Source organism: Falco biarmicus, chromosome 2 (assembly GCF_023638135.1).
Source record: "Falco biarmicus isolate bFalBia1 chromosome 2, bFalBia1.pri, whole genome shotgun sequence".
NCBI lineage: Eukaryota > Metazoa > Chordata > Aves > Falconiformes > Falconidae > Falco > Falco biarmicus.
This window is the reverse complement of record NC_079289.1, coordinates 69,582,077-69,599,139: the sequence shown is the minus strand read 5'-3', so window position 1 is coordinate 69,599,139 and position 17,063 is coordinate 69,582,077. Positions and strand designations below refer to the sequence as shown.

Sequence of the window (17,063 nt, the reverse complement as noted above, 5' to 3'; positions counted from 1 at the left end):
CCAAGATGCTGAATTCATCTTTGCTCCTCTTTATTTCTTGCACCTTGGGGTAAGGTGCACCTTCAAATTTCAGATAAAAGGGGATGAAAATGCTAAGTAAACAGTGCATCATTTTTATTAAAAATAGTGCCTTGTGTAAATATAAAGTTCAACATTATGATTTTGTTGGCCCAGTAGGAGAAGGATTAAAAATGCTCATTAATGGGATTGAAAAGCAGGAGTTCAGTTATATTAGCTACAAAAATATAATTATCATAATTAAGATTGCAAAGCACTAATGAAGCTCTTTAATAATTATCCTTTTTCCTTAGAGATTCATTGTGTAAAACCTGATTTGAATTTTACATCATGCTGGAGAAACTTTATCATTGTAAAAATGGGAACCACTGGTAGCATGAACAGCAGCACTTCACACATCAGTGAGGACTTGCCGGCACCACAGCTGGAGTGTGGCTCAGCCTGAGAGAGGAGGGACTCAAGGGTGTAAACACTTGAGGCAATGCAAAATACAGGTGCAACCTTGGTCTGATGCTGTGTCTAAACTCTTGGCGGGTTTATGGGCTCAGACAGAAAACTGGGGACCGCAGCTGAAGAGCATTCATCCACAGAGGGCCATGCAACCAGGCAGGTTGTGTGTCTCTGGCCTCCCTGTGTCTTTAGGCTTAGGGGTGCCCAGCCAAACCCTGAGTGGACAGGACCCTCCTACCTTGGTCTTGTCAGAAACAACTTTAAAACCCACAGGTCACATGGTTCACCTGCAGGGGAGACAGCAAACCTATAGAGCAATAGTGTGTATGGTCACAGGCGTGCAGGGTTCCTCCTGAGAAGAGGGAGACAGCAAGTTCTCAAAATTAAATGACAACAAAATGTCCATTTAAAAATATCTCCCCAAAACCAGCTTTTCATGATTCATCTCCCCAGATGATTAAATATTTAGTTCTGCTGACAGGGATATGATAGTTACTATAGAACAGAAAATTTAGTGCAGTGTGTGAGTTACAAGCAGATATGTTATCAAGCTGTTAACACAAAAGTGATGGGATTATTGGTGTTGATATCTGTATTTCTTTATATTGTATAAGGATTCCCCCCTCCCTCTACCCCACCCTGTGCAGCAGCAGATTTAGGCCACAGCTTTGCCTCTTGCACAAGGCAGGGAAGCTGTTGCTTCTTGCAGGCTCTCTGCAGGGGTGGTCTCATCTCCCCACCTCCCACCTCTGACCTTCATCAGTGGCAGAGCAGCTGAGTCCCCATGGGTGTCACCACACGGGGATGCCCATGAGGATGAGGAAGGCTAAGGAGAGCGCTCACTGTCTGGCTCAAATCCCAGCCCACTCCTTGGAGCTGAGCCCACCAGTTCTTGTTGGTTGAAGCAGCAACCAAGGTCCCAGCCAGGCGGGGAGAAGGCAAGGACACTGAGAGAGGCCAGTTCTTCACTCCAGGTCCTGCTCAATGTAAAGGGTGCTGCCACACCAGGTTAGGTGCCTAAAACTAGAAGGAAATTTGGTTTCATGTTTAGCTTCTGCTTTCCTGCTGAAATCTCCACAGAAATGAGTGGCCTCGCATTTCAGCATCTTATGTACGGAGACAACGCCACCGCCAGTAGTGTAAATCATGGCAATTAATCAACAGCACTGTCAAAAAAGCAGAATTCCTTTCTGGAGCAGATTTTTCTGCTGTTAGCAAATTACTCCAAGGCCCAGAGTTTTTAAAAGAAGAGTCATTTGACTCTTCAAAAGCCATCCATAAATGGTTAAGAAAGAAACAAACAAACGAGTGGGGGGAATGAGACCAACCTATGTCAGCTTCTGGCCATCTTGCTTTTTGCTCCAGTGTCACTGTAGCCTGTTTAATTGGATGAAAAGGATTAAAAGGATCTTGTCAAGACTATTGCTGCCAGAAAAAAGAAGAGAGTGACTTTGACAACAGTCCCATTGAAAAAGACCGATTTTCTGCTTTGTGTTGGTGTTTTCCAGGTAGTCCATGCCAAACAAAACAACAATGCTAGAGTCTTGGACAAATAAATCTGTATAGTGTTATACTTGCACATTCTGTCAGTTTGCCTGCACTGGCTGAGCATTTGACCATGAGATCATACGTCAGTTGTTATGTTATTCTACTTATTTGAATATTTGCAGAAGCAAATAAACTTTAACAGATTCTTACAACTGAAAATACTTTATAACTGAGACCATTTTCAAGGGAAGATTTCAGAGCTAATAGTTACAAAATAATCTGTGCTGCTCTACCTCCATATTTAGGCCTGGATTTTGCAAAGATACACATACATAAGTGACTTCGTGTAGCAGTATAGAGTTAAGCACGTGTTAAAGTCTTTCTACATTTGGAACTTCTGATGCTATAAGGATTAAAGTTTTATAAAGACCTAAAACAGATTAAGAACATGAGAAGTAGAGAGAATAGCAGGTTTTACAGTCAAGGGCCATTCTCATGAGAGGCATTTTTCTTCATCTTTTTTTGCTAATTCTATCATAAAGTGAGTATTTTTTAAAAATTAACATCTAAAAGTGACATGACAGACACCTGACATACAGACATACAACTTTAAGATCTGTATCTTGCATTCTTTTCTCCTAGATGGCAGGTTTATAAAGCAGGAGGGATGTCAGCGTAGGGGAGACAGCACACAAGCTGTTTGTAGCAGAGAAGAGCAAAAGTATAATAAAATAGATTCCAGGAACATATATAATACAGGAACTAATTCAGTGCAGCTGATATGCTTAGGATGTTCCTGGTGGTAGCCAGCCTAGTAGATGCAGAATCACAGGACAGTCACATGCTGGAAGTGACCTCAGGAAGTCTCCAGTCCAACCTGCTCAAAGCAGGGCCAGCTCTGAGGTCAGACCAGGCTGCTCAGGGCTTTACTCAGTCACATCTTGACAGCCTCCAAGGATGGGGATGGCACCAGCCTTTCTGAACAGCCTGCTCCACTGTCTGTCCTCATGGAGAAAAAAGTTTCTCCTCTCTACTTTCAATTTATGCCCATTATTTCTCACTCTCCCATCCTGCATCACTATGAGGAGTACGGCTCTGGCTCCTCATCGACCCCTTTTAGACAATGGGGGGACTACCAGGTGTCCCCAAAGCCACCTCTTGTCCAGACTGAACAAACCCAGCTACCCCAGCCCCTCCTCATGAGGCAAGAGCTTCAGCCCCCACCACGTTGTGAGCTCTCTGCTTGAGCCCCTTCCAGTGTGTGGGGGCCCCTTTCTGTGCTGGGGGCCCCAAAACTGGACACACTACCCTAGATGTGGTCTAACAAGTGCTGTGTCAAGGGGTACAATCCCTTCCCTTGATCAGGCTATGGTCCTGTCCTTGCAGCCCAGGGTGCTGGTGCCCAGCCTCGTCACCAAGGCGCACCGCTGGCCCATGCACAGCACGTTGCCTACTGCCTGCCAGGGCTCCCAGGGCCTTTCCTGCAGAGCTGCTCTCTGGCCAGTCCATCTCCAGCCTATATCAGAGCCCAGGGCTCTTAATTCCCAGATGTAGGAATTGGCAGCTGTCCCCACTGAATTTCATGAGGTTCCCGTCAGCCCTTTCCTCCAGCCTCTCTGTGTCTCCCCCATCACGACAGCCCTGCCTTTGAGCATGAAGCTGACGTGAATGATGTCCACTGCTCTCTCCACATCCACAGACCCTGTCATTTCATCATAGCAGGCAGTCAGGTTACTCAGGGTAAATCTATGCTGACTGTTTCTGATCACCTTCCCCTTCATGTGCCCAGGGGTGTCCTCCAAGAGGACTCGCTCCATTGATTTCCCAGGGACCGAAGTGAGGCTGGCTGGCCTGTTGCTCTCTGGATCACACTTATGGGCTTTTTTGAAGGCCAGCATCTGCCCTTCTCCAGCCATCAGGGACCTCCCCCATCTCCACAGCCTCTCAAAGATGATCAGCCTAGCAAGGACATCACCAACTCTCCCAGCCCCCATGGGGGCAGGTGGTCGGGCCCCATCAACTTGTATGAGTCAACTACCCCCAAGCTCCCTCAAGTTCCCTGAGCTGACCCTCACCCGCTGCTGGTCCTTATACTCCTCCCTGACCCTGCCTCCAACACAGAGACCTGGGGGACCTTGCTGGTGAAGGCTGCAGCAAAGGCAGCGGTGGTACCTCAGCCTTACCTGTGTTTGCTGTGACCAATTCACCTCCCCACCCACCCCAATACTGCAGCAGTCCCACACTTCCCTCGTTCAACCTTTTGCTACTGATGTAGCAGCAGAAACTCTTCTTTTTGCCCTTGACGTGCCCTCCAAGTGTCAATATTAGGTGAGCTTTGGCTTTCCAGCCACCATCCCTATACACCCAGTAAAGTCAATACAGAAGGGTAATGCCTCCAACGGGTAATTTACCATCCCTTGCCGCTTTGCTAATGCATAAACTTTGACAAATGTTTGGCTGTGCACAAACTAGTAATAAAGAAGCCTTTAGCTGCCCCGTGCCTCAGTTTCCTTGTTGCAATGCACCCATTAATTGCAACGCACCAGCCAGGCTTTGCAAAACCCCTGCTTCTGTAAGTGGCAGGTGTCGTCATGCAGGGATGCAGAGACCTGAGCCGCCTCGTGCACCCCATGACAAGCCCAGGTGCTTCGTCTCCGTGCATATACAGAAGGCGAGAGGGCTGCCAGCAGACCACTGCAGTCACATCCTCCTCCATTCATCGCACGCAGTGATGTTACCGAACTGACCTACTTTCCCCATCCGCCCACGGAAGGCTAATCCTGTTTAGCATTGCTGGAAGGGGACAGGCACGCGGAGAAGTGCTCCGAGTTATACAGATGGCAGTCTTTGCTGATTAATGTTAGTTTAATTTGTTTGCCTTTCTGTTTCCAGCCGTGCGAGGGGAGAGCAGAGCAGTGGTTGAACCCAGGGATTCACTCAGCCTGTTCACTGAAGTCTGAATGGCTTTAGTCATTCTATAACAATAACAAAAATAATAATAATAATAATAAGGAAGATAATGAGCACGTATGTGCCGATCTTCATCAGATATCCCAAGCGCCACACAAACTTTACGCGCTGCTCACAAGCTGGAGATAAAGGACGCCTCTCATTTACCTTGGCCGCGCTCCAGCACAGCCCTGCTGATGTCAGCCATCTCACTCCTGACTTAAACTGATGCAACTTCTGCCACATCTATAGAGGGTTCGCAGGCTGCACACACTAAAATTCAGCCGGCACTAGGGTAAAGGAGGGAAGCTAATACCACACAGCAAGAGATGCAAGGTTTCTGACATGCAAAAAAGAACACCTCTTCCCATTAAATGAGAGTACTATAAAGAATAAAGCCAAAATATGCTCTGAGACTTTACTTGTCTTCATCAAAATCTCATAATACTCAGCTGCATTACCTGTGAGCATCTCCCTGCCATGCCCAGTTCAGAAGAGGGGGGCATTAATTTACGTCAAATTCCATCATTTTCATTGTCCACATTCAGATCACTTTTTAATGTCTGTTTTGCTTTAAGCCCATTACCATCTAAAGATTCGTTGTACACATATGTATGAAACATGGAGAAACCTGTCGGGTTCATGAAGTCCAATATTTTCTCAAGCTTTCTTCTTTTCGTTTTTGGAAATCTCTGAACAACCTTTTCTCTAGTGTAAACAAAATGTAGTCATCTACTGAATGCAGGAAGACTAAGCTGCACACTGTCAGGCAAAACCAGTCACAACTCTAAAGCTGGACACTTACCACACTACTGGATTTTCCCTTTACTTGTAAAAACAGTAATTCCCATAACAATCACAGCATTACATGACCCATGGTAACCACAGGCTGCCATTCTGCCACTGAAAAGTCACTGTCACTTCACAAATAACAACGTATATCACCAGGAAAGTGATTTTTTACTGTCTTTTTCTTAAGGCTACTCTGTTTACATTTTGATAAATCTGTTTTGATTGCTGTGGATGGGATTGTGCTGTATTTTGTTATGGACTCCAGCATGTTCTTGTAACAGTTCATGGGTTTACACCTGAAGAATAAGGATGGAGGGCTGCAGTCCAGTTTGATGTGTCTGTAGATCTGTTTATTCTGATTTGTGTTTATACAAATCCTTCTTCTGTGTGTTCACGTCATACCCCTCATGGTGGGATAGCTGAGTGCTTCATCCACATCAGAGAAACATGGAATAAGGCATTTAAAATGGTCATAGTCACTTCTTGCCCGTCACCCTGTGACCTTTCCTGCCACTTCCCATTTGCTAACCTTTGTCCCCCAGCAAGGCTTGGAAGGGAAATACTTTATTTGTTAGTGTGGTTTACTTCATTTCAGAGCTCTGCCTTAGCTGAGAAGGGGGTAGAGCTGCTAGTGCCAAGCCACAGTGGTGGTTCCCAGTGTGGGCAAGTGTCCATCTAACCCATGCTGTGGAGCACCCATGGGACAATGCCACCGTCCTACCACAGTGCCCATCAGACGTTGCCCATCATACCTGGGCAGGAGACATGGCAGCGGTGCCAGCGCAATGACCCAGCTACACTGTCCCCTGTGCTAGTGGGTGACCAGAAACTGTCCCTCTGGCTCGTGCTCAAAGCCTGTACTCCCCTTCGGTGCGTTCTTCCTATGGCTTGGATCCTACTCACTATGCATGGGATGTCATGCATGGGTGGATCTGACTTTTAAATTCTGAACCACTGGACATACCTGCATGCCTCCTTTATAACACCAAGCTCTTTGCTAACAGCCTCTTTCATCCCCTTCAAAGAGGGATCCAGAGAGTAACTACTCCCTGTTGAGGTACCGCTCAGTATCTTGTAGAAGCACACTCAGCAGAGATGGGCACTGGATGCTGAGCAATGTGTCTGGAAGGTACAGGAGCGTGTCTACCCTCCACCCTGTTGCTCTTTTTCTTCCTTCTTCACAAAGATAACGGTTGTTGGGGAGGGTCTGCCAGTTCAAGATGTTTCTTCCCAGCATCTGATTTTCCATACAGCCCTTGCTCATCCACCGTCTGTGAGAGGATTGTTCTCCAAGTGCAATATCATCACCTTTACTTATGATGGTGGTATTGTACCAGCATCCTAAATGGTCTGAGGGTGAGGTCCAAGGCAGGGCTCAGGTATATTTGTAGCCAGTGGGAAGCAACACCAGGGTATGGTGGGCAGCACCCCTCTCCCCAGGGCCAAGCATGCCCTGGACAGGACAAGTGGCTGAATGCCCCAAGCAGGCCTATAGGGTGGTGGATGCAGACACCCCACCATGCCAGAGATGGAAGGGGATGAAAAGCCTGGCCTTCCCCCACAGCTGCCAAACATAGGGCCAGAGGAGCAAACACTGTGATTTCTCACCAAGCTTCCCAAGGCACATCCCAGGACCTCTAAAAGACATTTACGTCTCTGATTTAATTCATCTGAGTTAAATGAGTTTGATTAAAAATTCTTGTTAAATGTCAGGCTGATTTGTAGGAACTGAGATTAGCTGGTCACATGGCAACTTAGTGGAAAATCAACAGCTGATTACTTACATTTGCGTGTCAGTCATTTTATAGCATATCCTTATGAGTAGTAGGGTAGGAAGGAGAGAAACCAACCTCACCCACACAGAAAAGTAGTAGTTTAACTCACTAAAAGACATGTTTCTAGTGCAGGGTAAGGTGATCAGTGCCAGATTAATTCTATAGTGCAAGCTCTGTGTCCACTGGGAATGGATTGTATCAAAATAAACATGTGCAACCTTTCTTCTGGAAAGTCTATGGAGCGAGCTGGCACTCTGCCTGAATTGCTTCTTTCCCAAGAAACTAGTCATTGTATGAATGAATGTGGCAGGGACGTTCGTGCTATAATTCTCCATCTCAGCCAAGGGTACATGGTTAACAGTTTTAGACAGTCTTTTGGTTCCAAAATGCCACTTTTCCCTGCTTGTGGGTATGCGTCTTTCTGTGTGTCTGTCCCACCCTGATGGGAGTATGTGAGCTTACTCCTCCTTATTCCAGGTGGTTCCTATCTTTTTGAGGGGTAGTGTCTTCACTTGTTGTTGATAATGATATTAATGAAGCTCCAAGCATATCCATCACTGTTGAATACGCCATCGCAAGAGTCACATCATGTGGTGTTGTTACTCCTAGGTTTGCAAATTCTCTTTGTTAGCAGGAAAGGATCCTTCAAATTTTGAGAAATCCTCACGCCACTTGTTTTTTTGTGTCACCTCTTTGCAAGGGAACTGCAGCACAGAGCCATGGCATTTACTGCCTGCCTCTGTCATTGCAACAAGCCAGAATTGCCTCCTAAACCAGGCACTGATGGGGACGAGAGAGCAGATTTCCAGTTTGCTAGTTGGGACCCTCCCAGCTGAGGGACTGAGGGGATAATGTAAACCAAACAAGTTACACTAAGCACCTACCTAAGCTCCATGCCATGGGTTTCTCCTGCAGGTGTAAGCCAGCATCTGCTGTGGCTCAGGAGAGGGATGGCAGTGCTGGTTTGCAGCAGTTGTATACTCTGCCATATCTGTTTTATTGAGAACAGTTTTAATTTTGTATGTTACATATGTACTGGCAAACGCTCTTAGCAATGCTTACGATGCTCTGGAGAGTTTGCTGTGTGAGAAAACAGAAGCAAAATGACAATTAGATATTGTCTAACACTAGCAACAGCACAGCAGGTCCAGAATTTCATGTCAGTCAGTGAGAAACCTTGTTTACTGGATGCCGGCCACGAATTGCTTTACAGATCTAGCCAAATCTTTGGCAGAACAGACCAGTTAGACCTGTTGCTCTCTCATAAGGGTAGAGGCTTCCTAGCGGTGTAATTCCTTCATGGTTTAGAGTGTACAGTTGTAGGAAGCCCCTTTTCATCAGCTACGTTGTGCCTCCCCAGAACAGCTGGAGCTGAGCAGCACTGATGCTGACTACCCCATCCACTCCCATCCTTCCTCAGAGCCACCCAGAGCTCTCATTCCCATATTCCTGCTTTCTACTGGGAATCTGTTACAACCAGAGGAGACCTTGGTGCAGCAGAGGAAGACCTCCAGGGATTCAGACAATGTGACTTCTGCTGACACTGCCCCATTTTGCTTGTCATAGCCTAGATTCAACAAGGGTGCCTGCAACAGAACAAAGGTCTAGCAAAGAAAGACAGCAAAATCCTACATGCTAACCTTTGCCATATTACTGATGCCTTCTTTATTCTTGAATAACGTAGGTGAACATTTTGGCGGCAATAAGTGAGCAAGTAACAACAAAACCCACTCAATTTTGTCACTACATTTTAGCCTGATTTATTTGAAAACACACTTGTTGGGCTAGCAGTCTGATTCTGGGACTGGATAAATAACTACCTAAAGTATTTGTAAAACACTGGTAAACAAAATTTAACGGGGTCTATAAATTTTCCTAGTTGAAAATAAGGATTGTGATATGGCTGACTTGACTGTTTTGCAAGGCCAAATAAATATCTGAAAAAAACATCTAAAACCTACATGGCATTATGTTATTTTGTGTAATAGAATTCAGCAACTTAAGTTTGCCAGTTATGACTAAAAAAGCCAGTCCCTCAGCCATCGTATTTCTTATTAATGCTCCTCCATCAACAAGCTGAATGCCATGGAGTAGTAGCTTTACCCTCCAATCGGTGACCCGTGGCTTTAATTCCTCATTACTCTTGTATTTGATAAAAAATTACAGGGTAGTTTCATATTCTTAGCTAACTGTTGAGTAATGAGCAGGTGGAATATTGCTGTAAGAGAACTAATAGCAGAAGGAGGGAATTTATCCACTTTCTTACTATCAGTAAGTTTTTACTCTTGTTTTTTCCTAAATTGCTCTTTAAACAGGCAAATTTCCGTGTGACTCATATGTGGAAAATACCATGGGCTTAAATAATGCCTAGCAATTCATTTCCCTCCTTCCCACTTCCAATTTTATTCATGCCTTACTTGTTGAGGACTCATTAAATGAGAAGCAGTGATTTTTGAAAATGAGTTATCATTGCCTGTCATTACACCACGACTTTGAAAAGGATGCTTTGACAATATCCAGTGTTTGCAGTGGCATTGTGCTGCCAGTTTGACAAATATTTGTGTGGGATGCAGCAGCGTGCGGCTTTTGTGCCTGACATGGGCATGAGGTGCTGTGAGAGGCGGCAGGCCTTCCTCCTCAGGCTGAAGCAGTTACAGCTCAAGCATCGCTCTCACATAAGGCTATGAAGTGAAGGAGGGTGGGCAGTGAGCTGGTGACACGTGGTTCGGAGGATCTCAGCCTTCAGCCGGGCTGCTCTTGTATTTTTCCCTTCGCCTTGCCTACACAAATTTAATTTATCCCCTTTTACTTTGTGGCTTTATGAAAATATCTTGTGCTCAGAGTACTTTCTCCTTACAGCTCAAACAGCCAGAGAAGTTGGCCTACAAACCTGATGACAGGTCACAATGTTTTGGTGAAGATCAGCAAAAAGAGTGATGGGGATGGTGCAGTCTTGGTGCTCGGTGCCGGCACCGCCAGGCAGGCACTGTCTGGGCTATGAGAGGGCTTTTTCACAGTGTGGCTTCAGCGGTGGGATTTATGAGGACGCTTTGAATTTGGGATGTAGTTCGGTAGAGTTACTACTGTCTCTTTTGCCTTCGGGTCAGGGCCCACAGCGGAGGATGAAGAGCCTGCCAGTAGGAAGCTCCACCTGAGAAGTCAGAGGCATCAGTGATGCCGACTCTTGCACTGGGGATGGTCTTGGGGGGAACACGGAGGTGCTGAAAATGCCTTTTCAGCTTGGGCAGATCCCAGGGTTCATCCAGCCTGCAAGTTTGCAGAGAGTATCCTCCACAGGAAAAAAATTCCCCTAGAAGTGGCTTTTTTTGTACTGTACTGGTGCATCGTGTTGTGCCTGGGAACCCTGATCACTGGCTGGAGCCCCTAAGGCTAGCATGACACTCAGGAATAACATTATCCACAGTGCATGTTCCCTAAAATCAAGGACTGTGGCATAAAGCACTGCTGACACATTTATCTGACCTGGATATCATCACTCTGTTATTAAAATGAAATAGAGCGACTCTGAGATTAACCTGCAAGTTGAGCTAACGAAATGACAATTCATAATGATTCTTGCATTCCTTCAACAGAAAAAACTGCTTAGACAATCTAATGGATGAAGATGAGAAAGACAGGGCAAAGAGGTGAGCACTTTTTCTTTCATAACTCTCCATTTAACTTGCGATGAGCTTGATACTGTTTGTTGCTGCAGAAGCTGTTTTATCCATAATCAATTAATCAAAGAGAGAGGGAGTAAAATACAGCCAAACACAACTTGAAAAACTGCCATCTCACAGATTCCTATTCTTGGCTGCCCTGTAAGAAGGAAATAATGTAGCAATGTTCCCTGTGGAAAATATAAAAAAAGCCAAGGCATTGATTGTTTTCTTCACATTACTGCAGAACACGAGAACTGAAGAACCAACAACGTACTCCTGCTGCTATAATACATCATCTGAGCTTCTCAAGTGTATAAAAATGTGAGGTTTTTTTACAAAATACATTTTGCAAAAGAAAAAAAATTACAAAAGTGAGGGTTTTTCCCTATTGTGATGGTCATTTATTCAGTAATGCCTATCTCACAGTAATGAAAACTCCTAGAAGTTACCTTCAGAGCAGAGAAAGACCATGAGAAGTGCTGTGTCAGCCTTAAAGTGGCGCAAACCTTTATTCACATACATTCTGCACTCCACCACCAAGTCCCGGTTGGTGGGAAACTGTTGTGAATGCTTTGTGGGGAGGGAAAGGGTGTGTTTCAAGGCAGGCGACCTGTGGCAATAAAACTCTTAATAACTGCCAGATCTGACTGGCATCTGCAGAAAAACTGTTTGGAAGCATTTGAGGTTTTTTTCTTCTGGACGCGTTATCAATACCGCAGCCTGCAGTTTAATTGCTTTAGAGGGAGCTGTGGGTTGTCCACATTTTTCCCCTTGGTTTCCTCTAATGAGAGTATTTCCAGTCCAGGCACAACTAGTTGATCCAGTTTCATCTCTTTTGATTCCTTCTCCGCTTCTTTCCTCCCTGCAGCTTTTTCTCACCAATATAGGTCAGCACAGGCTGCAGCCGAGCTCAACTGTTCTTCTTTGCTCCCTCCTCTTAATGTGTGCGTGCTCAGGCTGCAGAAGGCCTGCCTTCGCTACCGGGAGCAACATGCTGGCGACTGCCTCCCCTCAGCCCTGCGAGGGGGGATCTGCTGAGGCCAGGGGTCCGCCAGCCCCCGGCGCCATGGCGGCTGCTGCTCTTCACAGGGGGCTTCGTGCCCAGGGCAGGGCCCATGCGGGGTATGGCTCTGCCCAGCTCTCTGTCAACCACGCAGGTGGGTGCGGGGAGGGGATGCCTCCCGCTGCCCACCCATCACAAGGAGGTGGCATTTCAGAGAGGGTGTAGCACAGCGACAGGTGCCACACTGCCCCGGAGCCCTGGGGGCAGGGAAGGGGGAGCAGGGAAGGGAGCCCACCTTGCATTGCTGCTTCGCATGCTCGAGGCCTGATTATTTGTGTGCTAATTCTTTTTTTTATTTTCAAAAAACCCCCCACACATTAAATGAATGCATATAGGAAAAAAATAGGATACCACGTATCCTCCCTATCAGCGATTGTCATCACCATCTGGTATGACTTGCATGCTGTTTGTTCCTGGAAGGAATTTCTGTCATACCCTGGGGCAGGCCTCTATCAAGGTGCATAAAAAAATGATAACTTTGAAAATGAAAAAAGGAAATTGCTTCATTAAATTGTAATTTAACTACATTTTGCTTTTTATAAATAAATCTAAATTTGAAATCAAGTTTGGAGTCATGAGAGGCTTCATGAAGGTCTAAAGTTACCACATTATACTAAAGCCGTTCAGATTCATGTAAAAGCTATAGGTTTTCTTCCAAAGCTTTAAAGAGAGTCAAACTTAGGAGAAGCCATTGGCTGAACATTTTTGTTGTTGTGTCCTCAAAACTGAGGACTTTTCATCTGTCCCATTCCACAGGTGAAACTCTTTCTTTGTTTTCTTCTGTTCGGTGTAAGGACTAGGTCCCTCAGTCCTGAGAAACACAAGAACAGATGAAAAAGCCAAAAAAATTGTCCTCTTCTTTCATTTCTGTGTTAAAAGTAGGTGAGAGTAGAAATCTCTGAATTTAACTCTTTGGGAATGGACCCAAGCCAGGACCTGGATTTCTCAGGTTAGAGACACACACGCAGACCGTTCACTGTCTACTGTGATTTATTAGGCACATACAGGTTGTATTACACAGACATGAGAAGAGGTTCCATCCTCTCCCAAGGACAGGCACCTGCACTCCCACCCATGTGCCAAGTGTTCAGTATTTGGCCACAATGTATAGCTCTTCCTTCAGGATGCTGGTTATTTTGAGCCCCACTCTGCATCATGCGACTCCCCAAGGCACTACTTCACTCTGAAGACCCAAGGACTGAAATGTGGATATGACAGCACCACACTTGGGAACATCAAAGACCTCCTTGAGGTGTTCTGATCTTCTGGAGACCAGAACCATGATTTCATTTTCAATTCTTTGATGTTGGATGGGGTTTATTTTGTTTTGTAGATTTATTAATTTTAAACAAAAAGCTTACTTTGTGCACTTTTTTCTCTATCTGCTTTTCTTCTAGTTTGCTTTAATAGTAAATTATTTAAAAATTATTATTTTGCAATTCAGCTGAATTCCAAATTCCAGCTAAAACCAGCTTGAAGTGAAACACGGCAAAGCGCTAATAAATGAGGACTGCTGCTTGCCATTTTCCACTCCAATAAAAAGTAAATTTAAAAATCTGAATGAAGATATGCAGTATGGTTACTTGCTTTGATGCATATATAACATATCCCACTGGACAGCAAAAAGAAGTATGAAATTTAGTGTAAAATCACATCTCATTGAAAATCATCAAGATGTAATGGCTACTAGTCAACAAGTATCAGTCTCTCTTTAAGACAACAAGCAGCAAATACGTAAGAGTATAAAAATGGCTGTTTATAACATGTGTTAAAATGGTGATTTTGATCATTCTGAATCCAGGCTGTCCTGCATTGCCTTTAGCTGTATTCACTAAAAATCCAGATTTTATTCATACTGTGTCTCCTTCTTCCCCTTAGATATGCTGCTTTTTTTTTTTTTTTTTTTCTTTTTTTTTGAGTAGTGAGGCAAGAGGAGAACTGCGATGAATGGTATGGAATTAAGACAGAGACTGTTTTGGCTTACTGTAAAGTATATGCCCTAGCAATGAAGTAAACAAGGCTAGGAAATAATCTTTCAAGGGAAGTGATGAAAACTACATGATTTAAGACATTTACAACTGGACTGAATAAAGCATTTACAACTGTGCAGGGACAGTTTAGATGACCTAATTATGAAGGTTTCTTTCTCTTTTTTTTCCTTTTTGAGATGTTACTGTGTTCATCGATTCAGATCTTGGTAGAGTTATTTTCATTACAGCAGTTTTTATATTTCCTTTCTGAATAAAATATCAAGTGTTAAAAATAGATACTTTATATATCTGTCAAGGCATCTTTATGTTGGGAAAAGCAACACTTTCCCTATAGATGGTTGATGTTTTATTTTATTTTCAGGGAAGTTGAGACCCTTTAAGGTTGAAATGAACTGAGGATTGAATTATGAGGAAGTAAAACATTGATGTTCTTAATGTCCCCTCGAACTGTACGGCAATAGGATAAGGCTGGAGCTTTTCACGTCTTGTTCTGACAGCCTTTTGCACTGTAATAAGAACAGGCTGAAATCAGTCAGGCAGTATCCACCCGATCTCTTATGTTCAAAGCTGTAAAATAATCAAGTGTTGGCTTCTATCCAGTGTGTCTCCAAGTGTGTTCAGGGTTGAGAGCAAGACAAACAAAAATTACCCCTCTGTCAGTAGTAACATCCAGAAGCCTCTGCACTGATTTCTCAGCTGAAAATATTTACCACCGTCCCGGTCCTTGGAGGGGACGTAGATGCTGGGCTAAACTCTGCTCTGATTTTCAGCAGTGTGCATCCAGAGCTGCATATGAGGAACAGCAGCGTTAGCTGGGACCGAGAAACACAGAGTGAGAACCGACCTCTTGGCTTTTCTTTCTTGTTTACATGTACCCAGATTTTTAGATCTTTCTGTAATTAACAAGGCAAATCTTGTCTGCTTGAGGACCTTTCAGAAGAGCAAACAAATCTTCTGGGTTATATTTCTTTCTATTTTCACATGGTTACTGAAGTCCAGGTGATAGCCTCCAAGTAGAATGATTGTCATATTCATGGGAACGATTCAGAAAACACTTGCTCATGTATAGGTTGACATATAATTTAAAAAATCAAAGTGCACAAGCCGAGAAGATTATAAACAGCCTTAATGACAGTATTATGGTGGTACCAAAACACCTGAAATGAAATCGGGTCCTTTCTTCCTATAAGCACTTCAAACACAGTAGTAGAAGCAGGCTGTCTCTGAGGAGTCTGCAAGCTGAACAGAGAAGGTTGGCAAAGAAAGCTGCAGAGTCTCCATTTTACATCTAAAGAGTTGGGGCATTGTGACCTTAAGCAATTTGCCCAGTGGCACACAGAGATTAAGGGCAAGCAGGAGCCCCCTGCCAGCATTTCTGAGCCCCCAGGTCTGGGAACATATCCCAGCTACAGCCCCAGTTCATGCTGGGATGAGGCGTGATGATGCCCTCCCTCCTGCTTGCCCTTGTCACCTTGGAAAGGAGACTAAACCAGGTGGGATGTGAACTAGACTGGAGCTGCAGCAACCTCTGCTCAGGTCCCTGATCTTAATGACTGGAAGACAACAGCCCAATTCTTCTCTCTAAGCCAGCCTGAAGGTAGCCAGAGGACCTGTGACCAAAGTGGGCAGGTCCCTCCAGGTGGACCCAGCCCCAGCGCAATGGCCGAGCTGCAGGACTGGGGTCCCTCTGTCCTGTTGGGACTGCACAAGTGGGTATGACCCATAGTTTTACTAGTTCCCACTCTTCCTTATGGATGATTTTACAGTTATTGTTACTTCTTGTTTGTGAATGATTTTACTGACAGTGTCAATCTTCACATGCTGAGGCACACAGCAAGCTAATTTCTATGTGTATACATTGGAAATAGCAGGTACATGATGGTTTTTTCCTCTTGGTCTGCTCATCTTTCTTTTCCCCTCTTATCTACAGGGCTTCGCGTAACAAGTCGGAGAAGAAGAGGCGCGATCAGTTCAATGTTCTCATCAAAGAGCTCAGCTCCATGCTTCCAGGCAACACTCGCAAAATGGACAAAACTACTGTGCTGGAAAAAGTCATTGGCTTTCTGCAGAAACACAATGGTAAGATTTACTGCAGCTCTTCATACATTTGCCAGATGGTTACTACAATATCCTGTTTCCTTCAGTGATCATCAGAATGGCTCAAGGGGCCTAAAAGTGCCAACATAAGCTATTTTTTTTTCTGTCTCATCAAAAAAGATCATTTACAGGCACTGTGCTGCCCAAATCCGTCTCCGCAGCTGCTCTTTAGTTGAGGTTTGTCTCTCAACCTACTAGAGAAGGGGGCAGAAGGCAGGAACCGAGGGAAGGAGGGCAGCAGTGCCCTGCAGCACACATGAAGAAGAGAGATGATTTGAACAAGAGAGATTTGGGGCCAGAGGGAAGACTTTCTTCCTTGAAATCTGCAATATTCTGAGCAGAAGAACAAAGCATTTGCTCCAGCTCCTCTGCAGAAAAATGCAGAGAAGCAATCTGTTCAGCCCCCCTGCTACACAGTGGACTGTGTAGGACTCAATTTTCCACGGTGAGCCGAAAACTCAGACCAGAAAAGGCCCCAGTTCTTGAAGTCAGCTTCAGCAAATTGCATCCACAGATAGCTGACGTGCATCACCCAGTTCGCACAAGCAGAAGCTACGTCACATTTGCACAGCATGCAGTTGCAATAGTAAAGTTCAGCTTCGGAAAGCTGGGAGTTTATTTTTTAAAATGCACACAGAAGTGACAGTTAAATCCCTTAGAAATGTATCCTTACAGAGGGCAGAGGAGATTTCTGACCCTGCTGATCTAGTCTGGTCAGTCTAGTTTCTAGTCAGTGGGCTCTGTCAGAGCCCTGTGGGCTCCCTGATGCACAGACATC

The 17,063-nt window shown here is 44.8% G+C and overlaps 1 protein-coding gene across 2 annotated transcripts in view; it reads left to right on the top strand.

The window, feature by feature from the left end:
• NPAS2 (neuronal PAS domain protein 2) overlaps positions 1 to 17,063 on the top strand; it is a 106,408-nt gene that overhangs the window by 40,412 nt on the left and 48,933 nt on the right. For both annotated transcript variants that reach the window (XM_056329242.1, XM_056329243.1), the window contains exons 2-3: positions 11,066 to 11,119; positions 16,119 to 16,267. In XM_056329242.1, coding sequence (XP_056185217.1) covers positions 11,088 to 11,119; positions 16,119 to 16,267 — 181 coding nt within the window. In that variant the 5' untranslated portion in view covers positions 11,066 to 11,087. The remainder of the gene's footprint in view (positions 1 to 11,065; positions 11,120 to 16,118; positions 16,268 to 17,063) is intronic.